The following is a 26,257-nucleotide window of genomic DNA, read 5'->3' as shown; positions in this document are numbered from 1 at the left end:
ACTCTGTACCATATCAAATCACTCAAATATTCACATTCTCTCATTTTTTACTCTCATGCAGTCACACAGTAGAGTATATGAGTGACCACAGAGGAGCCACATGTTGTGACAGACGGTGACGAGCGAGCGTTGAGTGTGTCTATTTTAGGGCTGACATGGGGGTGAATACTTTCTGCTGAGAATGGGCACCAGGGGTAAAGAGGGTCACCTTGACACTGAGAGGCACTTTTAAGCCTATTTCGTGCAAACAACCATTATTACAGTTGTTACCCAAACCTGGAGAGTGTTTTTTTTTTTTTTTAAGATTAAAGGATTTGAAACTATTTAGAAAATGTTAATATCTCAGTTTTGGTGAGACTAAGAGTGGTCGACTGCTGGAGTTGCGTTGCCTCAGACATAATGAATAATATGTCACTTCCATTTTATGTTCCCTGTCTGACGTCATGTGAAATCACTGAAATAGCTTCCACTCTTGGGTGACAGATGGAGACGTATATAGAGCCTAAACATAGTAAGGTATGCAGGTCGGGGCTATAGATAGTCACAGCCGCTGCAATACAGAGCAGTGAGCAACTTTTTTCCAACCTCAGCCTCGCTGAGTGGACGGACCTGTTGACAAATGTCGACGTGCATGTTGCACATTGTTATTCAATAAAGCCACTGTGTGAAGAATCATTCAAACTATTCAGATAGTCTGAAGCTTTAATTTGCAGCCCTGCAAATGAGTGATAAAATCAGACAGCTTTTTATGTGCATAAAATCTTGATCTGCAAAATAACTAGTCAAACATCAGAAAGTACAATATTTCCTGCAGATGTCACATAAAATGGAGTAAAGTAAATCATAATTGTACCTACTGAGATGAGTAGTTGAGTAAATGTTCTTAGTTACATTCACACTCATGATGCAAGACTTGAGACTCATTTGTGAGCTTGTCCAACCTCTGAAGTGGCCCTTTGTTTTGTCTCTGCAGCATCCAGCCTTCACTCTGGAGGGAAAGGCCCCAGTCGAGTCCAGCAGGGGGGATGGGGGAGGCGGGGAGGCTGGTTCCCTCAGCCCCGACCCTGCTACTCTGCCTCTGAGCCTCGGCCAGGCAGAGAGCCCTGGACCCTGGCAGAGCGAGAGCCTGCTGGCCGAGTCCTGGTCCACGATGGGCGACGTGGACCGCGAAGACACAAAGAGCCTGGACAGTAGTGACGGGGCGGCTCTTACCGGAGAGGAGAACCACTCCTCCAACTCTGACATGGTCCACCTGGAGCGAGAGGAGGCCGAGATGCTGGAGGAGGCAGAGAAGGAGGAGAGAGCGAGGAGGACAGAGGAAGAGGAGGAAGAAGATGAGGAGCTACAAACGAGTGTGTTGAGCGTTTTAGGTGGGGAGAGGGAGCTGAATGAGCTCAGGGAGGAGGAGCAGGACCTCCAGGCCCCAGAAACTGAGGAGCTCCTGGTGTCAGCAGAGGAGCCCGACGTGGAGAGGGAGCCTGCAGAGTTCAGGCAGGTGGTTCCCCCGATGGCCCTGCCTCCGCTGCCTATCGTCAGGTTCGACCCGCCATCCACGACGTCCACGCCTGTCCCTTCAACCACAACCTCGGAAGCTGAGGAGCTTTTTTCGACTCAGGGGCTCCACCCTCCATCTATCCTCGCGCCGATGGCAGCAGAGCCTCCAACAGAGAGCCTCGAGCAGCTAAAATTCTCACAGATTCCCCTCACAGAGGAACAGTCAGTTAAAGCCTCTCAAGCAGCACCAGAAAAGCCGGAGCCCACAGCTCCACCAAAGACTAGCAAACCTCTGAGCTCCACCGAGCTGCTGTGTGGAGGCGCTGCTTTAGTAGCCATTGTAGGAGTAGTAGCATACGGTGCCATGGCCTACTGCAGAAAGTAGAAAACCCCTTTCAACGCAGGTCTTTTGTTTTTAAATCTATTCCAGATAAATATTCCACTTAACTCTCTGAATTCTGGATTTTACTCTCCGACACTCTTTGTATTATAGCTCCTATTAGACACGTTAATTAGATTTTTTTTTTTTTTTTTTTCGGATTGTGCTACCTCAGCTCACTGCAGAGCTCATGGCCTTTGTTTTCTGTATACAACTGATCTCTGAGGAAACAGTAAAAATATAAACCTGGAATGTAAAATCATGTGAGTTTAAAATTTTAAAGAATCCTGAAACTTGAAATGTTTGCCTGATGTTTCTTTGTGTGAGTGTCTCTCTTATTACTTCACCAGAAATGGACGGAGTAAGATTCCAGTTCCTCTTCTTACCTTCATGTTACTCTAGACTTTACCAAAGAACTGCGACTCAGATGTTCAGCCAATTGAAATACTGGTACGTTCCACTTCAAGCAACTATTATCTGTGCCATACAAAGGAAATGACCAGCAGGAAGAGCCCCCAAAAACAATTTTTAACTTTATATGTCAAAATCAAAATGTTTGAAGTGTTTTTTAAAAAAAGTTCAAATAAGTCGCATTCAAAGTACTTTTACCTCCAATCTGCACCCAGCTGAAGTACTTTTATTTACTGTAAACTCATCTGAACTACTTTGTGTTTGACTCTGTTATCTCTATTAGCTCAATTTAGCTGTTTGCTACCTGTACTAAACAAACAATACGACTCTGCTGCTCACTGGCAGCCAACAACCAATAGTATATATCTATAGTAGTTAATCAAAAGCATTACCATACAAAGTTTTTTTTCCCTCCAAACTGTACTGAGCTAAAGTACTTTAAGCTGTTATCAGTCGTACTTTGTGTTTAGCTCTGTTATCTCTATTAGCTCCATTAGCTATTTGCTACCTGAACCAAACAAAGAGCAGGACTCTGCTGCTCATCTCTGCTAATAGCTAACAGCTAACTAGCTTCTAATTTCTTCACCAACTTCACAAGCAGGAAATAAATATGGCAAGACCCCATAAATAGTGAGTTTACAGCGTCCGTTGGGATTTTAACACATCTTGTTGTCACAGGTAGCGAGCTTGAAATGATGCGCTGCATTGTAGTCAGCGCTCGGCTAAGTTTGGCATTTGCTAAGCCACATTTATTTTGTTTACATAGATACAAGAATCCAAGGACGGCACCTTGTTCCCCATTTTCTATCATCCCCATTAAAAAAACAGGATGTGTTCGTCTCGTGCCCTGAACAGTACTCTTCACCAAGTTTCCATTTACCTTGGAGGATGGAAGCTGTCACACCTGAGTTGAATAAGTTCCCGTACAACAACTCAGAAAACCAAGAAAAACTCACACCAAAACAATCTAGATGGATGAACAATACGACAGGTAAGAGCAGAAAAATGTGCCCTTAATGGAGTGTGAACTCTAAAACACACCGCAAATCCCTCCATTACTGTCACATCACGCAATGATCCGATCAAACCACAACCGTACTTATAAACATTCTTTTCTTTTTGGCTTTAATATTTGCTTGTTGGAGCTCCTTTCTTTGCCTTAAGATCATCAGAGTTATCTCATCTAACTAAGACGATGCAGAGACAGAAGCTTGATCTTCTTGGTCTTCAACCCCCACGACTGCAGCTGGACCCCTGTTAAAGAAATGTGGCCCGGTTAAAGCCCCCCTCCTGCGGGAAGGAATTCAGAAGATACGTGATATGTGTTTGGTTTCACTGCTCTGTCCTGACGTCTGCTGGTCGGTCAGCAGCATTTCAGTCACTTAACAGACGAGGCTCAAAACCAAAACAGCCTCATCAACATGACCAGGAGATACAATCAAACAAACAATCAATGGATTATTCAACTTCAATTCTGTTGAAATCAGATTCATTAAAATATGAATTATATGTTTACTTGTGGATGAGGAAAAGGCCTGCTAAATTACCGAAAGAAACAAAACAGATTTAAAAAGTTTTATGTGCAACTTTTTCCACTATGACTGACTTTCAAGGATTAGAAAACCTATTTAAAAATGAGGAAATATATCAAAAGTCTCATAAAATTTACATGGAGCAGTCTGAACCTACTTTGTGCATCACTGTTTTTTTTTGTTTTTTTTCCTGATGTACTCACCCAGGACACAAACATAATCTCATAGATAAAAAGACCGTATCTCTGCGGTCGCAGCATTCGGCCTGATAGACTGATTATTTACCAGTGGCTTTGACACTTCTTGATTTTGAGCATTGTGTGCCAGTAAATAAAGAAGAACAATGGGTCGAGTGAGCTGCGGTCAGCCGGCCGTTCCCACATCGCTGCCAAAATGAGCGCAGCTATTGAATTGAGAAGGGGAAGGGAAAACGCTTCTTTGTTTGAAGAGATAAAGGTGCGGCATGTCTGCTCTGCCAGAAAATATACTCTTCCACCTTCACAGACAAACATGAGTCTCTTAATCTCTTATCCAAGTCCAAACACACACACACACACACACACACACACACACACACACACACACACACACACACACACACACGTGCGCGCGCACACACACACACACAGTGACTTTATAAAAATGATACAAACCATACACTTGCTCATCATGAACAAATAATCAAGTTTCTATTACATTGTTATAATTGTTATGCAACCAAATAAACTGGACTGTTTTACATAGACCTTTAATTAGATAGATAGATAGTATTCTTTAATGAGAGAGCCACCATTTGTACCAACACTTTAATAGTACGTAACTACTGAGAGACCACCATTCAAGACAGTTTTTCAATACCTGCAAGGTACCCTTATTCCTTTAAACCAATATCCAATATGCCGTTTCAGCATTTGGAAGTAACAAACCACTGGATAATGTAAGTAGAAAGCACTGTTCGAGACAGTGATTCTGCATATGTATGCGTGAAACCACTGGCTATTTTTGACAAGATGTCAGGACAATCTGGAAAACGGAACGGAAAAATTTCCATCAGCGTTTGCGGTGACGGACCACATCTACAGCACTGTCACAACCTGAAACTGAACATCGAACATAGACGCAGGTAAAGTTGCAACATATAAAACGTTGAGTTTCAACATATCCTTGGTACACAGAAACGTACATTGCCACATTTTTCTTAGTGATTGGGTTGCGATGAAAACCCATGTTAAAAAATAAAGACAAAAAATAAAAAAACAAAACTTGAGGGGGCCAAACTCTGCATCCCACACAGAGCCAACACAAGCACACAGCTGTCAGGCCTCAGCTGCAGCCCGACAGGTTGTGGTCTTTAATTTATGGAGTTGATTTGACAGAAGTTTCACTCTGAATGGAAACAGGGAAAGATGGAGTGGGTGAGAGAGCAAGGTTTGTGGTTCTTTGTTTTTATCAGCGCGCTGCACTGGCAGGAAACACACACAAACACACGCACGCACGCACACAAACACACAACTTGCATGCGTATTTGCATGCTTGCACACACAGACACACCTTCCTCCCTCACAGGCACCCACACAACATGATAATTTATTGTGACAAGGTGTTTTTTTTTTCTCTCTCCCGTTGAGAACATTTTAAATGCAAATAAAATAAAGTAATGCTACCAATCAGGTCTGATCACATCAAAAACGGAGTCAGCCGAGAGTTCCTGTGATCTAACAACGCATTGCTATAATCTGTGCATCTCCACTTTGTTTGTTTCCGTGATGTTTCCAGCGCACTTACTCGCGCTGAAAGGGGAACTTCAGGGGCAAGTCAGTTGATATTTAAAACTGGACGGCAGAGATAAATTAACTTCTCAAAAAGCGTGTGTTTATTTGTACAGGGGGGTTGGCTTTAAGGGGAAAAAAGAGCCGGCAAGGTGTAACAGCGATGAACACGTTTAACCATTAACCTTTACAATCACATTCATCTGGAGCTGTTTTATGGCATTCTGGTCAATATGAAAGTGTCACAATATTTTTATTTGAATTTGTCTCCAGCTGCACTGTAAACTCTTGCACACATGTGGATTGCAGAGTACTGAGGTGGCTTTCAGAAAGATTTAATGACGCACCTTTTTGCGATCATAGGGATGATATAATAAAAGGTGAAGTGCACAGAGACTTAGAGAAGCAAATGACAATAGATGCATTCTAATTTTCCAGCAACTTTTAAGTGTCGGACAATAAATCCAAGCAAGCAGGAGATAAAATGTAAAGATTAGATGCAAAAAGATCCAGATCCAGATCGTGATCCAGTGTCACTGTAAAGCTGTAAGCGGAACAGCGTTTGTTGATTGTAGGATCTGAAAGGGGTTCATGTCGCTTTGTGAGGAATGCAAATGCTTTTTAAAATTTCAATTTCTTTGTACCCTTCTGAAGTGTTTTGTTGGTTTATCAATCTAAACTCAGAGTAAAACATTTAGAAGTCACATTTTCTGAGGAAAATTATAACTTTTTAGGATTCTCTACATGAAATGACATTAAATAATTAAGATCATTTTGGTATTTTGGCCTTTGAAGTAAAAATTAAATCTATTTCGATCATCAGTGACAAATAATTAGTGTCTTCTGATTTATTGGAAGTCAGTGGGTATCTGTTGTTTGTGTTCCATATAAGAATTCAGAATGAGGGTTATTTAAAAGGACTTTCCATGCAAATGTCCATTCACTTGCCAGAAAACAAAGACAGACTGACAAAAAATCCCCCGTAGTGACATAGCTTCAAATTTCAATTTACAGAAAAGCGTATAACTGAACAGCAGCAGATTAGCGATCTGTATGGTGGACACAGATCTCGCCTGGTATGCAAATTCTCAGGTTAGGCTGACAATTTGTAGTGGTACTCCTGGGTCGCAATAAAAGAGGTTTTTGTTGTTCGCAGATTGTGATCTCCAGTCTGAGAGAGAGAAAGTGATGCTCAGATGTCTATCTGACCCGTGCCTCTCAAAAAAGAAGAAGTGTAGCCCTGCAGTGTAACGTGACGTTAACACATTTCTCCACCTATTAATGTGGCTAGAGAGTGAACAGGTATTGGAGGTCTGCAACATATAAATACCTGGCCAAGCACTGTACACCTGCACAAGTGTAGCAGGGCAGAAATGGCCTCGAGCGAAGGCGACACTCAGACGTACAAGATGGTGAGTTGTCAGGATGCAAAACTTTAGAGACTTTTTTTTATGGAAAAGTAATTTAAGAAAGATGGTTATGGTCTTTTTGAATTTACCTATCTGTCTATCTGTTCCAGACCTCCTTGGACGGTGACATCAACCAACACTTTGAGGATGCAATTGATGTGATTCAACAGCATTCCAGTAATTCATATTATGATTCAGGTACGCCAGAATACATATTGATAATAATTAGTAAAGAAAATTAAAAAGTATTAGGAAACTTTTGTCATATTTGTTTTTGTCAGTGCATTACTTTATGCCTAAAAAGCAGCAATTATTCTCTCTTTTTTCATGTAAAAAAGAACATTTGTTTGTTTCTCAGCACTTGAATTGATTTATTTTGATGTGTTCACGTTCTTTTCAGATTACACATATTATGAGAGTCTGGGCACCCAGCAGCCGTCGGTGCAGTGGCAGATCTCCTGCATAAAAAATCTCGTCACACACCCGTCTGATGTAGCACCTCCTGCATACGACTGGAATGATGTGGCTGTGAGTACTGCAGAAAAAAAGGAAAAGAAAAGAAAATCTTTGTGTGGGGAAAATAGAGAAAAAGGAGAGTTTTTCTGACTTTGAATGTTGCTCTTTCAGCAGCAGCCTTGGCCTCAGATCATCCCTGATGTCTCCTTGGCTCACTCGCAAAATGAATCACCTCATTTCTACTCAATCTTACCACCACAGAGGAACAGCAAAGGTACGCAGGTTGAATACTTTACTTGAGCGGTTCTCTGGAACTTAATTTCTTCCCTTCTTTACTAAGTCTACCTTCTACCTCCTCAGCCCGAAAGAAGCTCAGGCTTTATGAATACCTCCACGAGGCTCTGAACGACCCCAACATGGGCGACTCGATCCAGTGGACGGACAGCGGCAGCGGCACCTTCCACTTCATCTCCAAGAACAAGGAGAAGCTGGCCGAGTGCTGGGGCCAACGCAAGGGCAACCGCAAGACCATGACCTATCAGAAGATGGCGAGAGCTCTGAGAAACTACAGCCGCACCGGCGAGATCAGGAAAGTGAGGCGTAAACTCACCTACCAGTTCGACCCAAGCATCCTACACAGGCTGGGCTCTGCCCAGGTGCACCTGCCCTGCCACCCTGCACCAGAGGAGGTCCACACCCAGCAGCAGAACCCGGCAGAACAGAGCTACTGCAACGGCTCTGCAGCGGCGGACTGGCACAGCTGGTACAGACACTACCAGCTGCAGGAGGACTACGACCTGGCCTCCAGCTTCACTTCACACAGTATGACCAAACTCTGAGCCGGAGGATGGTTTGATCACAGAGGAGAAAAATCTCTTACAGTTTGAAAAAGGCTTTCAAAGACTCCAATTTCTGCGTCCATGTTCAGTCTCAGCATGTTATCACATGATAGGGAGGCTACTCCTGTCAAGTAACAGTTATCTCTTTATATACACTTTTTTTTTTTTTTAGATATTGTGTTCTAAATAGAGGTATTACTATGAATGAATGTAAATACTCTTTAAATAATTGAATAGATTGAATTAGAAAAATGAAATAAAACAAATGCTTGAATCTATCAATTAAATGTTTATTTTTTGCAAAAACTCTGATAATTTTTTTGGCCATACTTTGTGAACATCAATATGATTTACATGTTCATACATATTTGCCCTGCAGCTAATGCCAGCACATGTTTTAACATGCATTATATTCTCTACAGGTAAAACTTGACAAATTTTAGATCTAAGAGCCTTTTAAAAGATACTTATTGTAATTTTATGGGTCTATATTCAGATAATTGATACTTCATGTCTTAATTAATATTATTTCTAAACTATGTTTTGAATAAAAATAATTTGCCCATTTTTTTCTAACATATTGTAGATTTTGAAAGTTGACTACTTGATTCGGTCATTATAAGGAAATCAGTCACTCTGTCAGATTTTACGGTGCAGTCAAAGACCTTTGAACACATATACCTAATTTTTTATGACTGTCACTGTAAATGACAGGAACTGTAAATACTTTCAAGACCTAAAACACTTTCTAGAAAAGAGAATCTCTGGATTTTACTAAAAATGGATGAGACTTTGATCACTTTGACATCTTTGGTTGACAAAATGATGTCGTGTCTGACATGCAGCTGATGTAAATGCAAAGTTTTGAATTCAAAAGACTTTAAATTCAGCATCTTTATTCTCTGTTTTGTGTCCTTTAGATATTGTAAAAGGTTTTAAAGAACCAAACTTAGTAAGTAAAACTCTTTTTTTGGGCTGCTGCAGAAAATGTAAACATTTAAGACCATTATCATAAAAAAATCATCAACATTTCTTATTTCTCTACCGATATTTAAAATTTACAACAAAATAACAACTTAATTCTGTAAAATTTAACTCTATGGTGGCTAACAACAATAAAAAATGTAATTTAAAAGTTGTCAGTGGCTCCTGTTGTTTCAACAAGCAACCAGTAATAAGCATTCTGTGTCAACAAATGTAAATATTGATTACTTTCTTGATAAAAGTATTAACAAAAATGTATGTTTGTATTATATTTATGCATGAATAACAAATGTTTACCTTTCATTTGTTCAGAATTTGTCGGAATCGTTTAAATAAAATCATTTCTCTCTCACTTGTGTTTGGTGTTTACTGACTTCATGACTGCAAACCTGCAGCCACACTCTCGCTGGTGTTATCACACAAAAATATAAAGACGGTGTTGAAAGATTTGGCATCGTCTCATCTAAAAAAAAAAAAAAAAAAAAAAAAAAGCATACTAAAATAGAAAATAAGACACATCCTGTGAGGAAAAATATGGCAGCAAGTGTGTTTTTCCTGAAAAGAGAGCATTTTGTCGATGCTGCCTCCAGGCCCAGGTCTTATCTGGTTCAGCGGGGAGGATGTGGTCAGTGCTGGGAGGCTTTGTTGATGGGTTGACTGGTGCTGTTGTAGGGGCTTTGCGGGATGGTGGTCATTGTTCCTGTGCGCCTGGGTTATAGAAAACGTCTGGCGTTATGCAGAAAGCCTGTTCCTGTGGGGGGTATAATAAGAGTCTGGGTACTTGAGTATCTCAAAGTCAGTTTTGCGAAATTCACCCACACTGAAAGGACTGAGCTGCCTCAGAATCAGCCACACCGGTGATGGTAAAGGGCAGACTCCTTCCTAAAAAATAAAAAAAACATCTTTAAGGCAGAATATTTAAATTCTACATTTTTCAAGGCTGATTTTGAATGATTTCTCTTTATCGTTCCAGGAGACTCAAACTGACTTGGAGGTGATCTTAGAGTTCCTTGAGGAGTACTACAAACAAAACAACGGAGAAAATGGTAAGAATACGTGATTTGTAATCATTTTAAAGACTAATTTGATCTCAGTGTCTCAGCCGTTTTTTCTTCTTTTTATATTTCACAGTGGACAAGGTGTACTGGACTGCAGAAGAACAATCACGTCAGCACTGCTGGACGTACTACGAGCCACCTGTAAGCTTTTTTCTTTTTTCTCTCTCGGCAAAAGACGCTCATAACCTTTTAAAGCTGTTCAGTGTTATGCAATCTGTGTCCCCACCATGTCCTTCATCACAGAGCATCAAACCTGCTCTTCAGCCTTTGCTGGCACATGACGCCCCTCCAGCACTATGCCAAAACACAACGCCATCATTGTGTGAGCGTGGGTCACTGCCAGACTTTGTATCAACAAGACTGCCAACCAAACGCCCGGCCACAGTAGCGGGGAGTGGTGAGTTCTCCTTTTTCTGGTCACTAAACACTGTTATTGCCTCGGTTGCTGGTGGCCTGGGGGAAATAATGCCAAGAGAGCAAATAGGAGACCTTCCCTTTACTGTAAAAAAAAACAATGGAGCTGTGCATGGCTTAGCTCAATAGCTGCTTTTACATATCTATCAGATAACCGCAGTGTTTACAGCTTCATCCCCACAAATGGCAGCCCATCAGTGAAGAGATTTCTGGGAATTGGTGTATTTAAGGAAATAATTAACCGTAACCAGCATAATCTGATTTAGCGCAGCACAGCTGCTGTTATAGTCCCTTAATCCGATTTAACTCCTTGTCAAGTTTTTTATCTTGCCATTTAAGGTTCGCTTGGTGACGCTTTATTTCGAGGTGCCTTGAATCAGTTACTACTTAGGTAACAGAGCTTTTATAAGACCTTATAAAGTTCTTATTAATATTCATTATGTGTCAGTGATAGCATCATAAATGTGTTTATTGTTTGACATTGATAGGAAACCTGTTAACACTTTATACATGCTAAGAATGTTAACAAAATCCTTACGAGCCTTCTTATTTTCATTACAAACATTTATTGAGTTTAACTAATTAGCCTTTTGTATCATTGTGAACCTTTAAGAAGATTTTTTGTTGCTTTATTAGAATAAGTACATGCTTCATTGTGCATTTATTAGCAGTTAACCACGCTTGAGAGTGAGAAAAATGCATTGTATTGGGTTCATAACTCCTTTATTATGCAGAAAATGTTTTTGGCAGCCTTTGCCTTGATTGGATAATACAGCTGAGGACAGTTTTTTATTCATTATATTTTTATTTGACAGGCACAGTGCACCACCTCTTAGCTTTAAATACTTTTTATCAAGACTTGTCTTGCAAAATGATCTTTTTAATTGAGAAACATCATATGTGTGACTCGTGCCACAATTCAAATGGGATTTAAAAAAAAAGAAAAAGGTAATTTTCATTATATTAAATTAGTTAATATGTTTGATAGAGTTTGTACTAACCTTCCATAACCAAAAGCAGCTTAGTAAAGTTTTAACACTAAATGGGGAAGTTGTTAACACTTTATATTCAGGTAGACGGTTAAACCATTCACTTGTTGCTTATTAGCATAAATCTTAGTACAATATTGACTTTGTTTGGCACGCGTGTCCTTAACGACTCTGTAAGGACACTCCCACACAGAGTTTAAAAGCCTGCGACTCCCCTCCAGTTAGTCAGAACTGAAGAAGCTCTAACTAATGAGAGGAGAAACATCCCGAAGAAACTGAAACAAGTCCAGTTGCCTTCGATATAAGACAAACTCATAGCCCCAGTGACCCATATCAATAACCTATGCTAATAAGGAACTAATTCCCTAAACTGAAGTGTCACGTATAAACTAGTTTAACTCACTAAATGTTTTTTTTTAACACTGTTATAAATCATTGTAAGAACTTATAAAGCTTTTATCAACATTCCTTAATGTCAACAATCCTTAATATACTTATGACTGTCTTAAAGTAACAACGGACATGTCATAAAAACCTTTAAACTAACGCTTGTTATATGGACTTTGATATAAAGCGTTGTGTTTGCAGGTAGAAAGGTGCGACTCTACCACTTCCTGTTCGAGATGTTGGAGGATCCAAACATGGCCCACTGTGTGTCCTGGGTGGCAGCAGCCGCCGGCATCTTCCGCTTCTCCTCCACCAACAAGGACCAGGTGGCGGCTCTGTGGGGCCAGAGGAAGGGCAACAAGAGGCCCATGACCTACCAGAAGATGTCCCGCGCCCTCCGGAACTACGCCCGGTCCGGAGAGATCTTCAAGGTGAAGAAGAAGCTCACCTACCAGTTCGGCTGGGACACCCTGGTGTTACTGCAGAAGTGTCATCGAGGAAACCCAGACGTTTTAACTGTGTGACCAATGAGTTTTCTTTACGTCAGTACATGCATTCAGTTTTTGGTGTAAATAATTAAAAAGATATAAAGAAAAATATTTTACTCTTACAGCGGTATCAGCGTTTTTATCATGTTCTTTTACATTTAATCGTTGTTTATTGAATAATAGTACACAGTACATTTAATGAACCAGACATACCTGTAGTCCCAAGAGGGTGGAGGTCACCAGTGATGCACAAGCTGATGAGGGAAAAGAAAAGAATCAGTATGAATATAAAAAGTCAGGTGATGAATTATTGATGCTTGTTAAACCTGCTCGGACTGGGAGATAAAGAAACGGCAGTGAGATAAGCACTGAGTTATCGAGACAAAAAATACAAAATGAGCTGCAATTTGTTTTAAAACACAAAATTTTACTCCACACATCACTGAGGAGAACTGTGGAGAGGAATTCTGATAGCTTGTAGCTTGTCCTCAGCCACCTTTTTGACTCAGTACACCCTGCCTTTGTGTGACCACATCATTTATAACATTTTGTTTTTCTCCAGGTCTGCAAAGCTGACCGCCGCACTCTTCCGACCTACATGATTGTGCGAGATTTAAAAGCTGTTGTTCCTTCACCACCAGCTGCTTTTATAGCTCTTTGTAGCAGCTGCCTTTACTTTTCTTGTGCTGGTTTCCATCGTAATTGCCTAACTCCCGTTGGGCAATAATGTGAACCTGCAATTAATCCTCGCGTGCAGCTTGACTGACCATTTGAAAACCCGCTGTCAATCAAAATGTGGAACATAATGCAGTGCAGTTCCACATATATTGGAACATCTGGCCCGGTCGTCTTAACCGTTTCCCAAGTTCTGTCGAACAGCGTTTTCTCTAATCATCTAACCGTCTGTCAGTTTAGTGTGATGAGCAATCTTGATCATCAAAAATGTATAATCTAACTGCAACAATGCTGTCATTACAACGCTTTCCCCGGAGAGACAGGAGTCATGCAGCAGCCTAATATGCCTCCTCATCCTGATGACATCTATGTATGTGCATGTGTTTCCTTCCTGTAATTGTTTCTGATGGCTGTGAGGAACCAGAGGGTGTCAGTGTAGTCCATCTCACCGCCTCCAGCTTCTTCTTTGTTCCTTTCCTGTGCTGTGTGACCTCATGGCTAAATCGCCTCTGTGATGTGGACTCTCAGCACCAAATGGTTTTGTGCTCTTTGTAGCGGACCCACATGATACTTCCCTAAGCCTAGTATTTACTGCTGGAGCCCACTCCAGGTTATAAATGGGCTAACTGAGCTATGGGTGTCTGTTACCAAGAAAGGCCACATACTTTGGGCTGAACTACCAAAACAGTCATTTAGGGAAAGAGTATGTTCTTCATTAAAAGCTTCCACACCATATGATATGTGTCACCTTGCAGCATATATCCAATATTGACAAGACAGTGACATATTTTGAAGCACTTCCCGCATGCGATGATTGTACAGTCGATTTCAGATGCATTCCAGCGCACAGACAGTACACAGCGGCCCAAAAATAGAGCTGTGCCTCGTTTTGACTGTCCAGTTTGGTTATCCGAGGAATTAAATGTTCATGTTTTAAGTGCACTTTCATGTCGAGACCATAAACATGCTCAAGTGGTTATGATGCTGTTAGATTCCCTTGCAGGAGCTTGCAACTGTACACGTGAAGTCTCCTCAGTGTGTCGTCGGTTAAAAAAGCACCAGACTTATTGTTGCTCGTAAATCCAGCAGCTTTCAGCCTTGTTGTTTAAACTTAACGACCTTATTAGAGGCCACGTCTGATTTATCGCCTGTGTTTGACGTGCTAAAAAGATTCATTAGGACTAAAGCAGCCACATCAATGAAATAATTCACAGTGAAACCCTCTTTTCATGTCAGATACACATGTCAAATGTCAAGGTTTACAACAGGTTTCTAAGTATAGGCCACATAACCACCAGCCAGGCATCTCCCCTGTATTTATTTGCCAGGTTGGAAGGCCGGCTGTTCTTGGACAGCATTCCCCCTGGATTAAACTGATATCTGGCGTCTGGCATCAAGTCGCTGCATGTCATCTCAAACTTTTCTTTTATGATAAATCTACAGATTCTCTGAATATGTTGCATATCGTGTGGGCTTGTCGGAGAGTATTACATCAGCCTCAGACATGTGACAAATGATGACACCTCTCCCTTATATATCCCACATCCTGATTTCCCAGGCTCCACCTGTTTCACCCACTTCTGAATTAAGGATACTCACCGCTGATGCCTGGATGACAACCATCACCCAGATACTGAGGGGTGAACATGGAAGTAATGACAAATGTAGTCTAAAATTAATAGTCTGATATGTGGGGCAATGCGTTTTGGTGCTTTGTTGCTTTGTTACTGGGAAATTGATAAGAAGATTGATATCCCTGTCGTGTCTCTATTGGTAATTTAAAGCTACAGCCAGAATCCAGTTAGCTTAGTTTAGCATTAAGCCTGGAAATGCAGAAATAGCTAGCCTGGCTCTGTCAAACTTTTGCAAAAATCCAGCCACTTCAGAGATCATTAATTTATGCATATATTTCAGTCTGTACAACAACTGAAGTGTAAAAATGATAAATTATAGTTTTACTGGTGGTTATAATCTCTATGCAAAAATAAGAAAGCCAGCTACTGGTAGCTACTTAAGGCAGCTACAAGGAACCTTTTTGCTATTTTGGCAACCCATGTGGAAAAAACACTGCCTCCTGCCATGAAGATCTTGATCTGCTGGCGCAGCACTTGTTTTGGAGACAAACAAAAGAAAGACAGAATGTTTGCTATTTTTAATACAGTTTTTCTTTTTTTAAGCACAGCTGTTTGCAGGATGCATGGCAATGAGGTAATGCAGCTATTTGCGGCTATGTCAGATTGATAACTTGGATGACAAAAAAAGTTTGGGGGTTATGTCCTCATAATAACAAGTCAACAAAGAAGTATTGATTGCCCTATCACCAGACTACAGAGCTGCTTCTTTCCCCAGGCTGAGACTCCTCAATTCATCCTCAGCACTGAATTTTCTGAATCGGACCCGGCAGCAGGCATGAAGAACAACCTTATAAAAATATCCAATCTTCTTGCTGACTGTCATGTGCTGATGTAGGTTTTCAATCAAGACATGCTTAAAGTTCCTTGTAGTATATTTAAAGGTAGGGAAAGTGATTCAGGAGAAAGATTGATTTATTGTTGAGTCACACTTCTAGGTTCCTTAGATATTCAGGCTGAATACCGACCCAGTGCATCGGTATTTGAAGACCTGGGAATGAGACTCAACAATCAACTGACTTTCTTCAGAATCACCTTCCCTACCTTTAATGGACTCCACTGAATGCAACATCAGTCTTGTCAAATAACAAACAAGCAAAGAAGCATATTTTAAAATATGAAACAGGCCACTTTGAATTATGTCACAAGAATACCCAGGTATATAATATGTTGACATTTTGTGGGATGTGTGAATAATCTGGGCTCTGCAGAACTCCTTGAAAAACTCCTAATAAAAAACTTATTACTTGATCCTAAAGCCAAAGTCTGAGAACAGTAACAATGTCACTTCTGTAAACTTCATATTTACTTGCTTCTACTTCTTATCTAGAAATCTGGCACAGCAACCACTGGGTAGGCGACAGTGATGCAACAGTAGGTGTAGGGCAGAGCTGCACTGTCCACTACAGAGAGGAGGAGCATGCCACCCCTCTATATAAGGCTTGAAAGCCTGTCCCTCCTGGATCTGTCCCTGATCATCCTCTCCTCCCCCACTGAGATTTCCAAACCGTATCCCTGTGCCCTCCTCATCTCCCATCACTCTGGTCCGAGGGATCCCAGAGGCTTTTTTGCTCTTCCACTGTCCTATCATCATCTCTCTCCCTCCTTGGTCGAGAGGGCCGCCACATCATACCTGGCCTCCTGTAGAGTCACATCACTGTGAAGGCACCTACCTAACTACCTACCTGCACCTTTTGACTACTTTGACGCTTTGTTTCTGGGACGAGGCTCAAGATGCCGGAGCCCACCAAGAAAGGTAGGAGTGTTGATAGTGAGGATGGGATTAGCACGTTGCTGGAAGCAGCCATACAAAATATCCAAAATAAGTCTGCTGCACTGCAAAAATGCTCGTCATGCGTTATTTTTTTTATGACTGGCTTGTTTTACATGCTTAGACCAACTCTGTTTTGGTCCTGGTCTCATGAGGGGAGCAGAGTTAGTTGATACTTGTAACGGGGAGCTCCATCACTTGATGGCTCGTCTGCCAACTTGTTCATAGGAATCCTCAAAGTGACTTTGACATTGGTATTGTATTACTAATGCATGCCTGTTTCTACCATCCGGGGGTAAGAGAAGATTTGAGGTTTGTGGGCAGATACCATTGTTGCCGGGGGATTGGCATACTGGATTGTTCTGTTTGATCCAGACACGATGATGAAGCCCAGTGGAGGAATGTTGTTGAGCGTCTCCTCAGACACGAGTAAAGACCTACGCGGGATGTTGCAATTCGGGCTGGGCTGTACGAGAATAAATAATAATCTGATTGTGTTTATCATCCTGATGATTGATGGGGGTAGGCTTGGCCAATGTGGACCCCTCAGACCTGCCCCCCTCTGCTGAAGTGAACTCCATATCCTCACAACATTTTAACCCAACACTAACGTCACTCATCTGCACCACCGTGTCCATCAACATTCCCTCTTAATCCGCTCTTGTCTGTCATTACGATATGGTATTACTCCCACCCTCCCCATTAGCTCAGCTCTTTGAGGGTCTGCCGTCAACCCAGACATGACCATGTAGAGGAAACAGAACATTTTGTTTGGAACTTGGAAGCCTTCCTGATGAGAGCTGTTACAAGTTTTTAATAAACTCATTATCCCCCTGGGGAGAATTGATCTGTCTGCAGCATTTACTGACACATAGACAACCACATAATTATCTGTACTCAAGCTGGAAGAGGTGTGCCTGCTCTGATGGTCTTATTTAAGTTTCTTCGTTAGTTTTTCCACGCGTCAAAGTTTTTCCCTCATCCAAACCAAGGATCTAAGGAAAGACCATTGGACAGTGAACAGACCAAACAGACCGTTTGGACAGTGAACATTTTCAAGATTTCTTCCATTGATGTTCTTCCTCTGGCGTGGATGTACTTGGGGAAAAGACCCCGAACAGGATTTAACAACCACCTGTAAACTGCATAATCCCAGTTGCTTAGATGCTAATTTTATCCCAATCTTATGGTCAGGTCATCAGTGGTCGGAGGTGGTTTGGAGATTGCAAATTATGTGAGCCTCATCTTGGCCTTCATCAACAGCACCTTTATCCTGTCGATAGTGTACAGTTGCCTCCACACTGTTCATCCACTGCCATAAACATCGCTGATCCCCTCAGAGACAAAGCTGTAGGGAAATAGAGGCAGCAGATTCCAGTCTGCTACCAGCACTACCCATAAATAGCTGCATAGCCCTGAGCAGCAGATAAATGAGCATAGAAAAGTATTGTTCTTTAAATGAGTCTGAACAGCTGAGGAGGAGGAGACCAGCGCTGTTGTTTTAGACACCCCACTCTCGAGCCTTTAAAAAGTCCGAACTAGAAATGACGGACTGGCAGAGTCCGCCCGCAGATCTCTTGGGACGGGGATTCTTGTCCCTGGAATAGTTCAGAATGAGTGCACTTTTAATCCCCATCCCTTGTTCCCTGCCATCACCCTCCACAGCCCCCTCCTCTTCTTCTTTGCCTCAAACCAAAACAGACGTCTGCCTCTCTTCAGGATGGATCACTCAAAGGTCAGACGCCCCACCAACAAATCTCTGACCGTGTGCCCTGAGCCCTTACCGCACTGTCCTCGCTGCTACTCAGCTTGGGGTTTCAGTCGTGGACAAACCCATGTCTTCACCTCACGATATTTACTGTCACTGGGGCTCATCACTCTCCCTGGGCGCTGTCCTCTGACACTGTGGCTTTGTGTTACAGAATGCCACCTAATAAATCAGAACCTTGGTAAGATACAGGGGGAGACCTGTCAGCAGCTAATTGCCACCGCTGTAGAGCTCTCATCTCTCATCAGACACTTAAAGTCTCATTAAAGTCCTCAATTAAAGTCCCCGACTTACGAAAATGACTAAAAACAAGAACCCGCAACATGAGCAAACAGCATCATTAATGTAGGCTCATCTTTACTAAACCAATAAAGGTCTATGTTAGGAAAAATGAAGCTGCCAACAGTTTAGCTCACGTCGGAGCCTCTACAAGCCCTTCTGTCTGCAAGCCAGCAGGGGCAACAGCTGAAAATACCTGCGGCCCTGTCAGCTGCACTGGGAGTCCTCAGAGGTAAAACAAAACCTTTCTCCACTCTCATTATCTCAATGGTGATGAGACAGAGCCGCGACTCTCGGGTGCATGATGTGACCCTGCAGGATTGTGGCCCCGTGGCCAGCAACACATTGTTTTGACGTGAGACGGAGTGCGGCTAATTTTGACAAGGAATGTTCAGAGGGAATCATTACAAACAGGGAAATATCAGAGGCCGAGAAGAGATGGGAGTTAATGGCTGTTAAATATGGTGCCTAGTCAATGGAGATAGGCACTGTGCATGGAATTAGGGCTGCAGTATTCATAGACTGACTGCTAACAGCTGGCAGAGAGAAATGGAGACTCCGTATGAAGGGAATAAATGTTTTTCTAAAGCTAAAGATGCTAAAGTAAGAGCTTTTTTACACATGTGACGTAAGTTAACTACATTATGCAACTCAATATGCAGCCTCAGCGAAAAATAAGTCAACGGTGTCTTTAGGTTTCACACGGAACATAAGCATCGGTCTCCTGGGTGAAAGTCCCGTGACCTCACTGTGCAGACGTTCCTGCTCTTTGTATTTTTGTCAACTGACTATTTTTTCCTCAACGACATTTGTGCCTAAAATAACACATGAAAGCCCCCCAAAAATACATCATAATAACACTCAGAAAGACTCAAGACAATGGCGCGTTACTCTTGTGCCATTTGGTGAGACCAGACTGAAAGGGCGCGTCGCCCCAGATGTTTCATGACAAGCCTGAAGCTCCCATGAGGACTGGACAGCCTCTCATGGCTTTGCGCTCCACTAACCCACTAATAGCAAGAGAGGTTAATTTTTGAACCCCGTCATTGCGCGCCAAGATTTGTGTGGATGCTTTGGTCTGTTGAGGCCCTGCATTGAGCCCTGTTACAGGTTTTGAATGTCGTGCCCAAACATGTTTCCGTCACTAAACCTCCCCCACCATTAGTTTCATAAGTCTAGACAAGGCAGAGGGCAAACAAATGGTGTGTCATGGGGGCCTTCATCATAATCAGTTAAGACCGCATGGTGTCTAAGCATGAGGAGCCAGTCATCCAACGCAAAGACGATATGGCTTAGTGCTCAACAAAATACGTCAATGTGCGTAAACCGCGCATTGCAGACATGCAGCAGGAGATCTCGTATCGCATCATGTTTGACAGTGATGTTTTGTTTTTCTTCTTTAGATGAGACGCCAAATGGCCAGCCCGAAGGTGAGTGGACGGTGATAGATATCTCATCTCCCCCTCTCACCTCACACAATGTATGCACAAGAACAGACATACAATCATCAATATTTTTGCTTAAAAACGAAGGTAGTTGCACAAGTAAAAGTAGGACAAAGTGAGGGAACAGGAAACCAACGTCTGCACTTTGGGACAAAGACACTAGCTGTCAAAGTGTACACATCAAACACCAAGTGTTGTTTGCACTAAGATGTACAAACACAAGGCAAATCTGAGTTTGTCTACACATGTAACATGATGATCACAGCTCCAAAGTCGGCGTGAATCTGCAAACAAAGCCACATAGGAGTGTAAATGTGGAGCCAATAGTCGGCAGTATGGATGTTGCTGCTGTGCTTCAGAGTTATCTGTGGCGGCGACCAAGCTGTCAGCATCTCTGACATTCCTCTCTCCAGCCAGCTGATCCCTCACTGTTGATTCAGCTGACGCCCCGGCCACCCCATGTGAGCAAGGTGCTGGCATGCAATTGGCTTTTTGCCGGCGCTGGGGTTTGACCTTGGAGCCGCAGCATCTTGAGGCTCCAACTTGGCCGATGGTAGAGCTCGTGGTAGAGTCCAACTAAAAATGTTCCTGTTGAAACGTATGATTTGTCAGATTTATATTTTCTAAGAATACCAGTCAGATCTTAGCGGTAGCTTCGGATGCGGTGCACTGGCTCATAATTTCCCAGTCGGCAGAATAAATGTTGGAAGTGTACATTTCTGCAGGCCACATTTATGTTGAAAGTTTGCAATTCTTTTATGTTGCAACTTTGCTTTTCTTTAGGCTCAATTTTTTAATTTATGTCGTGTTTATGATCTGGTTAGGTTAAGACGCAAAAACCACTTGTTCAGGAAAAGATTTTTTTGTCTTAAAATGCCTACTTTTGATGGCACAGCAAAATCTGACGTCTCTATCTTGGCAGCCTTACAGCTAAGTGAAAATCAACTCATATACAAGTAATGAAACCTGGTTATGACATTGTAGTTGTAAAACTGTTGATAAGCTACATAGAAATTTGAAGGCATCCATGGTTTGCAGAAACATAAAACGCCAACATTTTATTCTGTCGACTGAGCTGTGATGTCCAGTGTTGGGCAGCACCGGACATAACATGTGGCACAACATGTGGATATAAAAGAATAGAGGTAACTCGGTTTTTATGATCCAGTAAAGCCATTTCCAGTGCAATCCTTCTCGTTGCCAATGTAAGCACGCCTTATCTTAAAGAGATTATAACACAATGATGTAGAGAATGACAATGAATGCAAAAATACTGCCTGACAATGCACGACACTTCCAGCAGGTGTTGTGGTGGTGCTGCGACAATCAGCCGGTAAATCCTACCACAAAACCACCACGACATCTTAGTGGAAGTATGATTCGGCTTCATCCTTGGTGCTATTTTTAACTTGGTATGTTTATTAATGTGCATCAGTTGTTGATCTCAATCAAAGTTGCATATTCCTAATTTTGTTGTATTAACAGCACATTTCCTACATTTATAAGCAGGACAATAGTGTGTGTGTCTGTTTTGGGTCAAATGTAACAATAGAAAAATTGTATTTATTGAGATAAAGTGTGATTGTCTACATGCAGGCAGGTGAGTGTGTGTATATATGTGAGTCGGTACACGTTTGTGTGTGATCTTGTGTGTACGTATGAGTGCGAGACTGAAAGAGGCATTGCAGATGCTGAAGCTTTGTGCTTGTATAAAGCAGCTGTTCCATCCACCACTATATATTTGTCACATGCTCAGAAAGTGTTGCCCCAGACAGTAACGGTGCCCTGCCCCTACCTGAGATTTCCCTGGAGGTTTCTCCACCCCCAGGTGGGTAAACCCTGATGCCCCCGTTTCACTTTCCCCAGAATGTGTCATTCTTCTGCACATCACACTTACATCACGTGTTCGTTTGGTGTGTGCCATCACGGTTTTTCTCTTCATTTAATTCACACTGAGAGGCCTGAAACTGCACTGTTGGTTTGTAGGTATGACTGCTCGACACGCCGTATGTTCACGGAGAAGTTAATTAGGTTAGCTGTAAGACCACCACCCCACTATCCACATGCCTGCACTCCTCGACATGCATTTGCCTTGACGCTTGGTGCTGTCACTAACTCGTGCTGTGCCTGTCTTTGTATTTGTGTAACTGTATGACATATGAAGTCATCATACAGGAGGTACAAAGGGATTGGGAAAGCTGGGTTTTACTGACACTGCTGGCTCCAGTGAAAGGCCAGCTGTCTAAATTTAATGGCACAAGGTATCAGATCGTTTACACACTGTGTGAATCAGTAAATCCCTGCCTCCTTGATCACTTTACAATATAGATATGCAATGACCAGATGCTCCACGATCAAAACATGAAACAACATTTTAGCTTTAATAATAAACATATTTTGGACGTGATATATTGATTTAATTGAATTTTAATGATTGATTTGGGTTGTTTTCTAGCCACATTTTATGCATGGATGGGCAATTTTGGTGTATCAGCTGGTCGGTCCAACCCTACAACTGAAACATTTCAACGTCAGATGGATTTCCTTCCATAAACATACCTGCTATACATCAGCATGCTCGCACAGCACGTTAGCATGCTGGTGTTAGCATTTAGTTAAAGGAATCACTGCATCTAAGGCTAGCGTGGTTATAGACACCTAATCTTGTTTGAAATAGAGTTCTGCAGGAACGAGTCCTCAAACCTGGAAATATGTTAGCAGTTTTTGCATTGCCGGTTCATTCATCTCAAAGTCAATTTTTTGTTGGGGGGCCCAGGGCCATGCTAACTTCTGGGTTAGCCTCCAAAAAACATCGTCCCTGCAGAACTCTATTACCTTCACTCAAATGTCGCCAATTAGGATTTTGGCTATCTGGTCATTAGCTATTTATACTTTGTTTGTGCAAGCACTGTCTTGCGAGGCTGCTGGCAGTCGTGCTCCTTGCTTGCTGCTCCAGCCTGGCGCTTTGTCTGCTGTACAGAAGCGGTAGCAGAGGGGAAAGAGCCAGTAGAGACTGATGGGAAGAAACCAGAGCCTACAGAGCCTGAGCCATCACAGGCTGTGGTGGCTCAGGAGCCGAGCCCTGCCGAGAACGGCTCAAACCAACCACAGACTGGTGGGGTTGGGGTAAAAGAGCAAGCAGAGTCTGATAACGCTACTGTTAAGGAAGAGGTCCCTTGCTCTCCCCCACCACCTGGTAAGTATACATTTGAAACATGAATCAGTCCCATTTCTCTCTCAAAAAGCATGTTAACCCCTCTAGCTCTTCCACTTAAAATGCTACTGACACAAGCCCTGAAAGTCTTACTAGTCATTTCACTTCACACTGCGGCAGCTCAGCTGCATGGCAAAATTGCCGTTTTTATCTTATATGATCTGATAAAACCTAGATTTACTCTTGGTTGAGTGTCAAGAATGCGATGGACTTCACTCTTACTGATTGGAGCCATGCATTGATTTATCATTTTGCTTTTAAAACTTATTCCTACATTGCATGCAGATTTTAAAGAAATACAAATGAAACCTGCGGGACTTCATGCAGTGACACAGTAATACTCGGTGCAGTGAAACAAGAAATAAGAACTAATACGGACTAATAAAAAAGGACTAATAGATCATTCAATTCTGAAATGGCAAGGTGATGCAAATTGTTTGCAAGGTGAGTCATCAAGCTCAGTTCTTTATTCCATATTAGAGAACTTGTCAGCAGAACAACAAGGCAACAGACGCAATCAAAGACACAGAGACTAAATACAGTGCCAACAAGGCGGTCGGCTGGTTTTCTTATCAGTTTTGTCGATTTTGTGGTATCTTCTGTTAAGTTGGAGTGAATTGATCTTCGTTGTGTAGACGCAGGGACACTGTCCAGCCCGGGTGACGAGCAGAGATTTGTTGACGTAACGCAGGATTTCAAGCGTTCGCTCGGCTTGGTCATGAGCATTTCTTGCAGATAGTGGTTACAGCTTCTGCTTGAAGGTTGTGTGTGTGTTTGCACGCTGCAGTGCTTTTGTTTCAGCAGCTTGAGAAGCTTGCAGCAATGAGCACAAAAACCTTCACGATCCCACACACTGTCTCATCTCTCAGACATGCAGTAGTCAGATTCTTGTAGAGCACAAACCAAATTACTGGTTGACATTTTGATCTTACTCTTCGTGTCCAAAGAGCTGCATGTTATCTTCCATTCAGTCAAATCTTTTCCCCGCATGTGGTTGGTGGCCTTGTTGGCGTGCCAATGATGGACTTGGAGCATTTTGATAGGTGGGTCTATATGTCATTGACAACTTTATTGCAGATGATGATGATGCTGCAGCCACTACCCCATCCCCTACACCCCAAGCAGGTTGGTACCCTGAACATCCCTTAATACTTCCTAATTTAGTCCTTTTCATATCATCCTTTGAGGATGTTGGCGCACTCAAACCAGCTCAAATAAACACCTCGTGAGTGCTCTGAACATTTTGAGAAGAGCGCTAAAGTACTCTTAAGTTTCCAGTTTGATCATATGCCAAGTTTTTAGTTGGTCTGCTAAACTGTGGCATTTATAAGGATCTGGGGTACAAATAAAATAACATAATTTTTAATTCACCCAATAGTTTTGTCTTCTTTGTGTATAAATTGCATCATAACGTAATCAGTTCAGGCATCGGCTCAAACATCGGCACAGTTGGTACATGGTTTAAACATTTTCTCAGATGTGTTTTCATGTCGAATCTTAAAATACTCTGATGTATGTCTGTGCGCTGACATACATGTACTAAATGTGTGCAAAATGTTCTCACAAGTGCATCAACCTTTATTTACACATCTCAAATAAAGGTATAGATGTGAAAATTATATTTCACATGTATATATTATCCATACAAAATAAATACATGGTCGCGTAATGTGTATTTGCATATTAACACAAATCCACATTATGTTCAATATATTGTTCAAAATCTACTAAGAGGGAATGCTGATGAATCTCAAGTTTTGAATATGTATTGCCGAAAGAGTAATTAAATTTAACTGGATATCAATAAATTTAGCTCTGATTTCTTGCTGTTGAGTCATAACAGATCATGCTAACAAATCAGCCTAGCTAACGTCACCTGTCGAACCTCTCTGGGCATTGGCATTCCCTTTTATGTGGATACACTTTCTTTCTTTCTTTTGTTTATGTGAAATACTCAGGCATTTTTGTGAAAATCGACTTACTTGCTGTCTTAATATCAAAACCAATTTAATCTCTTTGCCCTCCAAACTTGCTAGCTCGACAACGTATACGTATTTAGCCTAGCTTAAGGACTTGATTCAGAAGCAGAAGATAAGCTAGCCTCAGTCTAGACTGAATTAAGTAACTTAAAAACTTACTTTATCAATGTCTTCTATCTTGTTAGCTACCAAGCTAGTGCCCAGTACAATCAAGAGTAAGCTAGGCTTTTCACCATTGTGTGAGGTCACTTCTTCCTAGTTGAAACACAATATCTAATTTTTTTATTTCTCTGCGCTACATACAGACAGAGTTAGTTAAATATTTCATTTTAAAAAGACAGTTTAGAGAATTAACTTAACCTTTCCATTTATTGTTCATGCTAAGCTAGGCTAAATACTGTACCAACAGTACAGAGCCACAGTTCTTCTAATCTTAAACGTGGTAAGGCAGCAAATGCGTTCATTTGCCAAAATGTCAGAGTATTCTTTATGATCTTGGTTCTATCTTAATTTCACTTATATGTTATCATCTGGGATTCTGTGAGGGACAATCCAGATGCTTTCCATTAAAAAAGCTAAAGTAAATAAAGCTGTTGTACAGTAGGGAAGATAGCCATACATTTGCAAAACCAGGAGGTATTTTAGCTGACAGAAATGCTTCCCTTTTTTTTTTTTTTTAGCTTTAATAACAGACATATTCTGTATGTAATTTATTGATTTAGAAGAATTTTAATGATCAATCTGGGTTGTTTTTAGCCACACTAGCAGCATGGAAGGTCAGTGTTGTCAGATTTAGGCACAAACTTTGTTAGGGGTGGAAAAAGTTTTGTCTTGTTTTGGCGTACCTGTTTTTTTTATCACCCCAAACCCAACTGTAAAAAATGTC

General features: G+C 41.7%; 4 protein-coding genes across 5 annotated transcripts in view; all 4 read left to right on the top strand.

Annotated features, from left to right (window-relative positions):
• Positions 1-904: 904 nt before the first annotated feature.
• LOC119032891 (bcl-2-like protein 13) lies at positions 905-2,540 on the top strand. Its single transcript, XM_037122512.1, has one exon. The coding sequence runs from the start codon at positions 905-907 to the stop codon at positions 1,877-1,879; it is 975 nt and encodes a 324-aa protein (XP_036978407.1). The 3' UTR covers positions 1,880-2,540.
• A 168-nt stretch (positions 2,541-2,708) lies between these two features.
• On the top strand, positions 2,709-9,595 carry spic (Spi-C transcription factor (Spi-1/PU.1 related)). 2 transcript variants are annotated; one of them, XM_037121471.1, is made up of 6 exons: positions 2,709-3,275; positions 6,877-6,997; positions 7,105-7,192; positions 7,395-7,522; positions 7,622-7,724; positions 7,811-9,595. In XM_037121471.1, the coding sequence occupies exons 2-6, from the start codon at positions 6,959-6,961 to the stop codon at positions 8,287-8,289; spliced, it is 837 nt and encodes a 278-aa protein (XP_036977366.1). In that variant the 5' UTR covers positions 2,709-3,275; positions 6,877-6,958; the 3' UTR covers positions 8,290-9,595. The 2 variants fall into 2 exon arrangements, with proteins under 2 accessions (XP_036977366.1, XP_036977367.1); XM_037121472.1 differs by lacking the exon at positions 2,709-3,275 and having other exon boundaries at positions 6,811-6,997; positions 7,625-7,724.
• A 147-nt stretch (positions 9,596-9,742) lies between these two features.
• Positions 9,743-12,653, top strand: spi2 (Spi-2 proto-oncogene). The gene is made up of 5 exons (XM_037121474.1): positions 9,743-10,136; positions 10,247-10,319; positions 10,405-10,472; positions 10,575-10,728; positions 12,323-12,653. Exons 1-5 carry the CDS (start codon positions 10,134-10,136, stop codon positions 12,643-12,645), a joined length of 621 nt encoding a protein of 206 aa, XP_036977369.1. The 5' UTR covers positions 9,743-10,133; the 3' UTR covers positions 12,646-12,653.
• Positions 12,654-14,868: 2,215 nt separating this feature from the next.
• Positions 14,869-26,257, top strand: part of mybpc1 (myosin binding protein C1) — a 28,503-nt gene continuing 17,114 nt past the window's right edge. Inside the window, exons 1-5 of the mRNA XM_037121469.1 lie at positions 14,869-14,936; positions 16,246-16,671; positions 20,137-20,163; positions 21,935-22,006; positions 23,159-23,374. Coding sequence (XP_036977364.1) covers positions 16,650-16,671; positions 20,137-20,163; positions 21,935-22,006; positions 23,159-23,374 — 337 coding nt within the window. The 5' untranslated portion in view covers positions 14,869-14,936; positions 16,246-16,649. The remainder of the gene's footprint in view (positions 14,937-16,245; positions 16,672-20,136; positions 20,164-21,934; positions 22,007-23,158; positions 23,375-26,257) is intronic.

This window comes from Acanthopagrus latus, chromosome 14, assembly GCF_904848185.1.
Source record: "Acanthopagrus latus isolate v.2019 chromosome 14, fAcaLat1.1, whole genome shotgun sequence".
In the NCBI taxonomy this organism is placed as follows: Eukaryota; Metazoa; Chordata; class Actinopteri; order Spariformes; family Sparidae; genus Acanthopagrus; species Acanthopagrus latus.
This window is presented reverse-complemented; position numbering and strand designations above follow the sequence as displayed.

What these genes read in the sequence shown, in the direction of transcription:
- LOC119032891 (XM_037122512.1), top strand. Translation starts at nt 905, where the DNA reads ATGCAAGACTTGAGACTCATTTGTGAGCTTGTCCAACCTCTGAAGTGG.
- spic (XM_037121471.1), top strand. Translation starts at nt 6,959, where the DNA reads ATGGCCTCGAGCGAAGGCGACACTCAGACGTACAAGATG. An exon ending in ACACTCAGACGTACAAGATG is followed by an intron (nt 6,998 to 7,104) that starts GTGAGTTGTCAG and finishes TATCTGTTCCAG; the next exon opens with ACCTCCTTGGACGGTGACAT. An exon ending in ACGACTGGAATGATGTGGCT is followed by an intron (nt 7,523 to 7,621) that starts GTGAGTACTGCA and finishes TTGCTCTTTCAG; the next exon opens with CAGCAGCCTTGGCCTCAGAT.
- spi2 (XM_037121474.1), top strand. An exon ending in ACAAAACAACGGAGAAAATG is followed by an intron (nt 10,320 to 10,404) that starts GTAAGAATACGT and finishes TATATTTCACAG; the next exon opens with TGGACAAGGTGTACTGGACT. An exon ending in GGACGTACTACGAGCCACCT is followed by an intron (nt 10,473 to 10,574) that starts GTAAGCTTTTTT and finishes CCTTCATCACAG; the next exon opens with AGCATCAAACCTGCTCTTCA.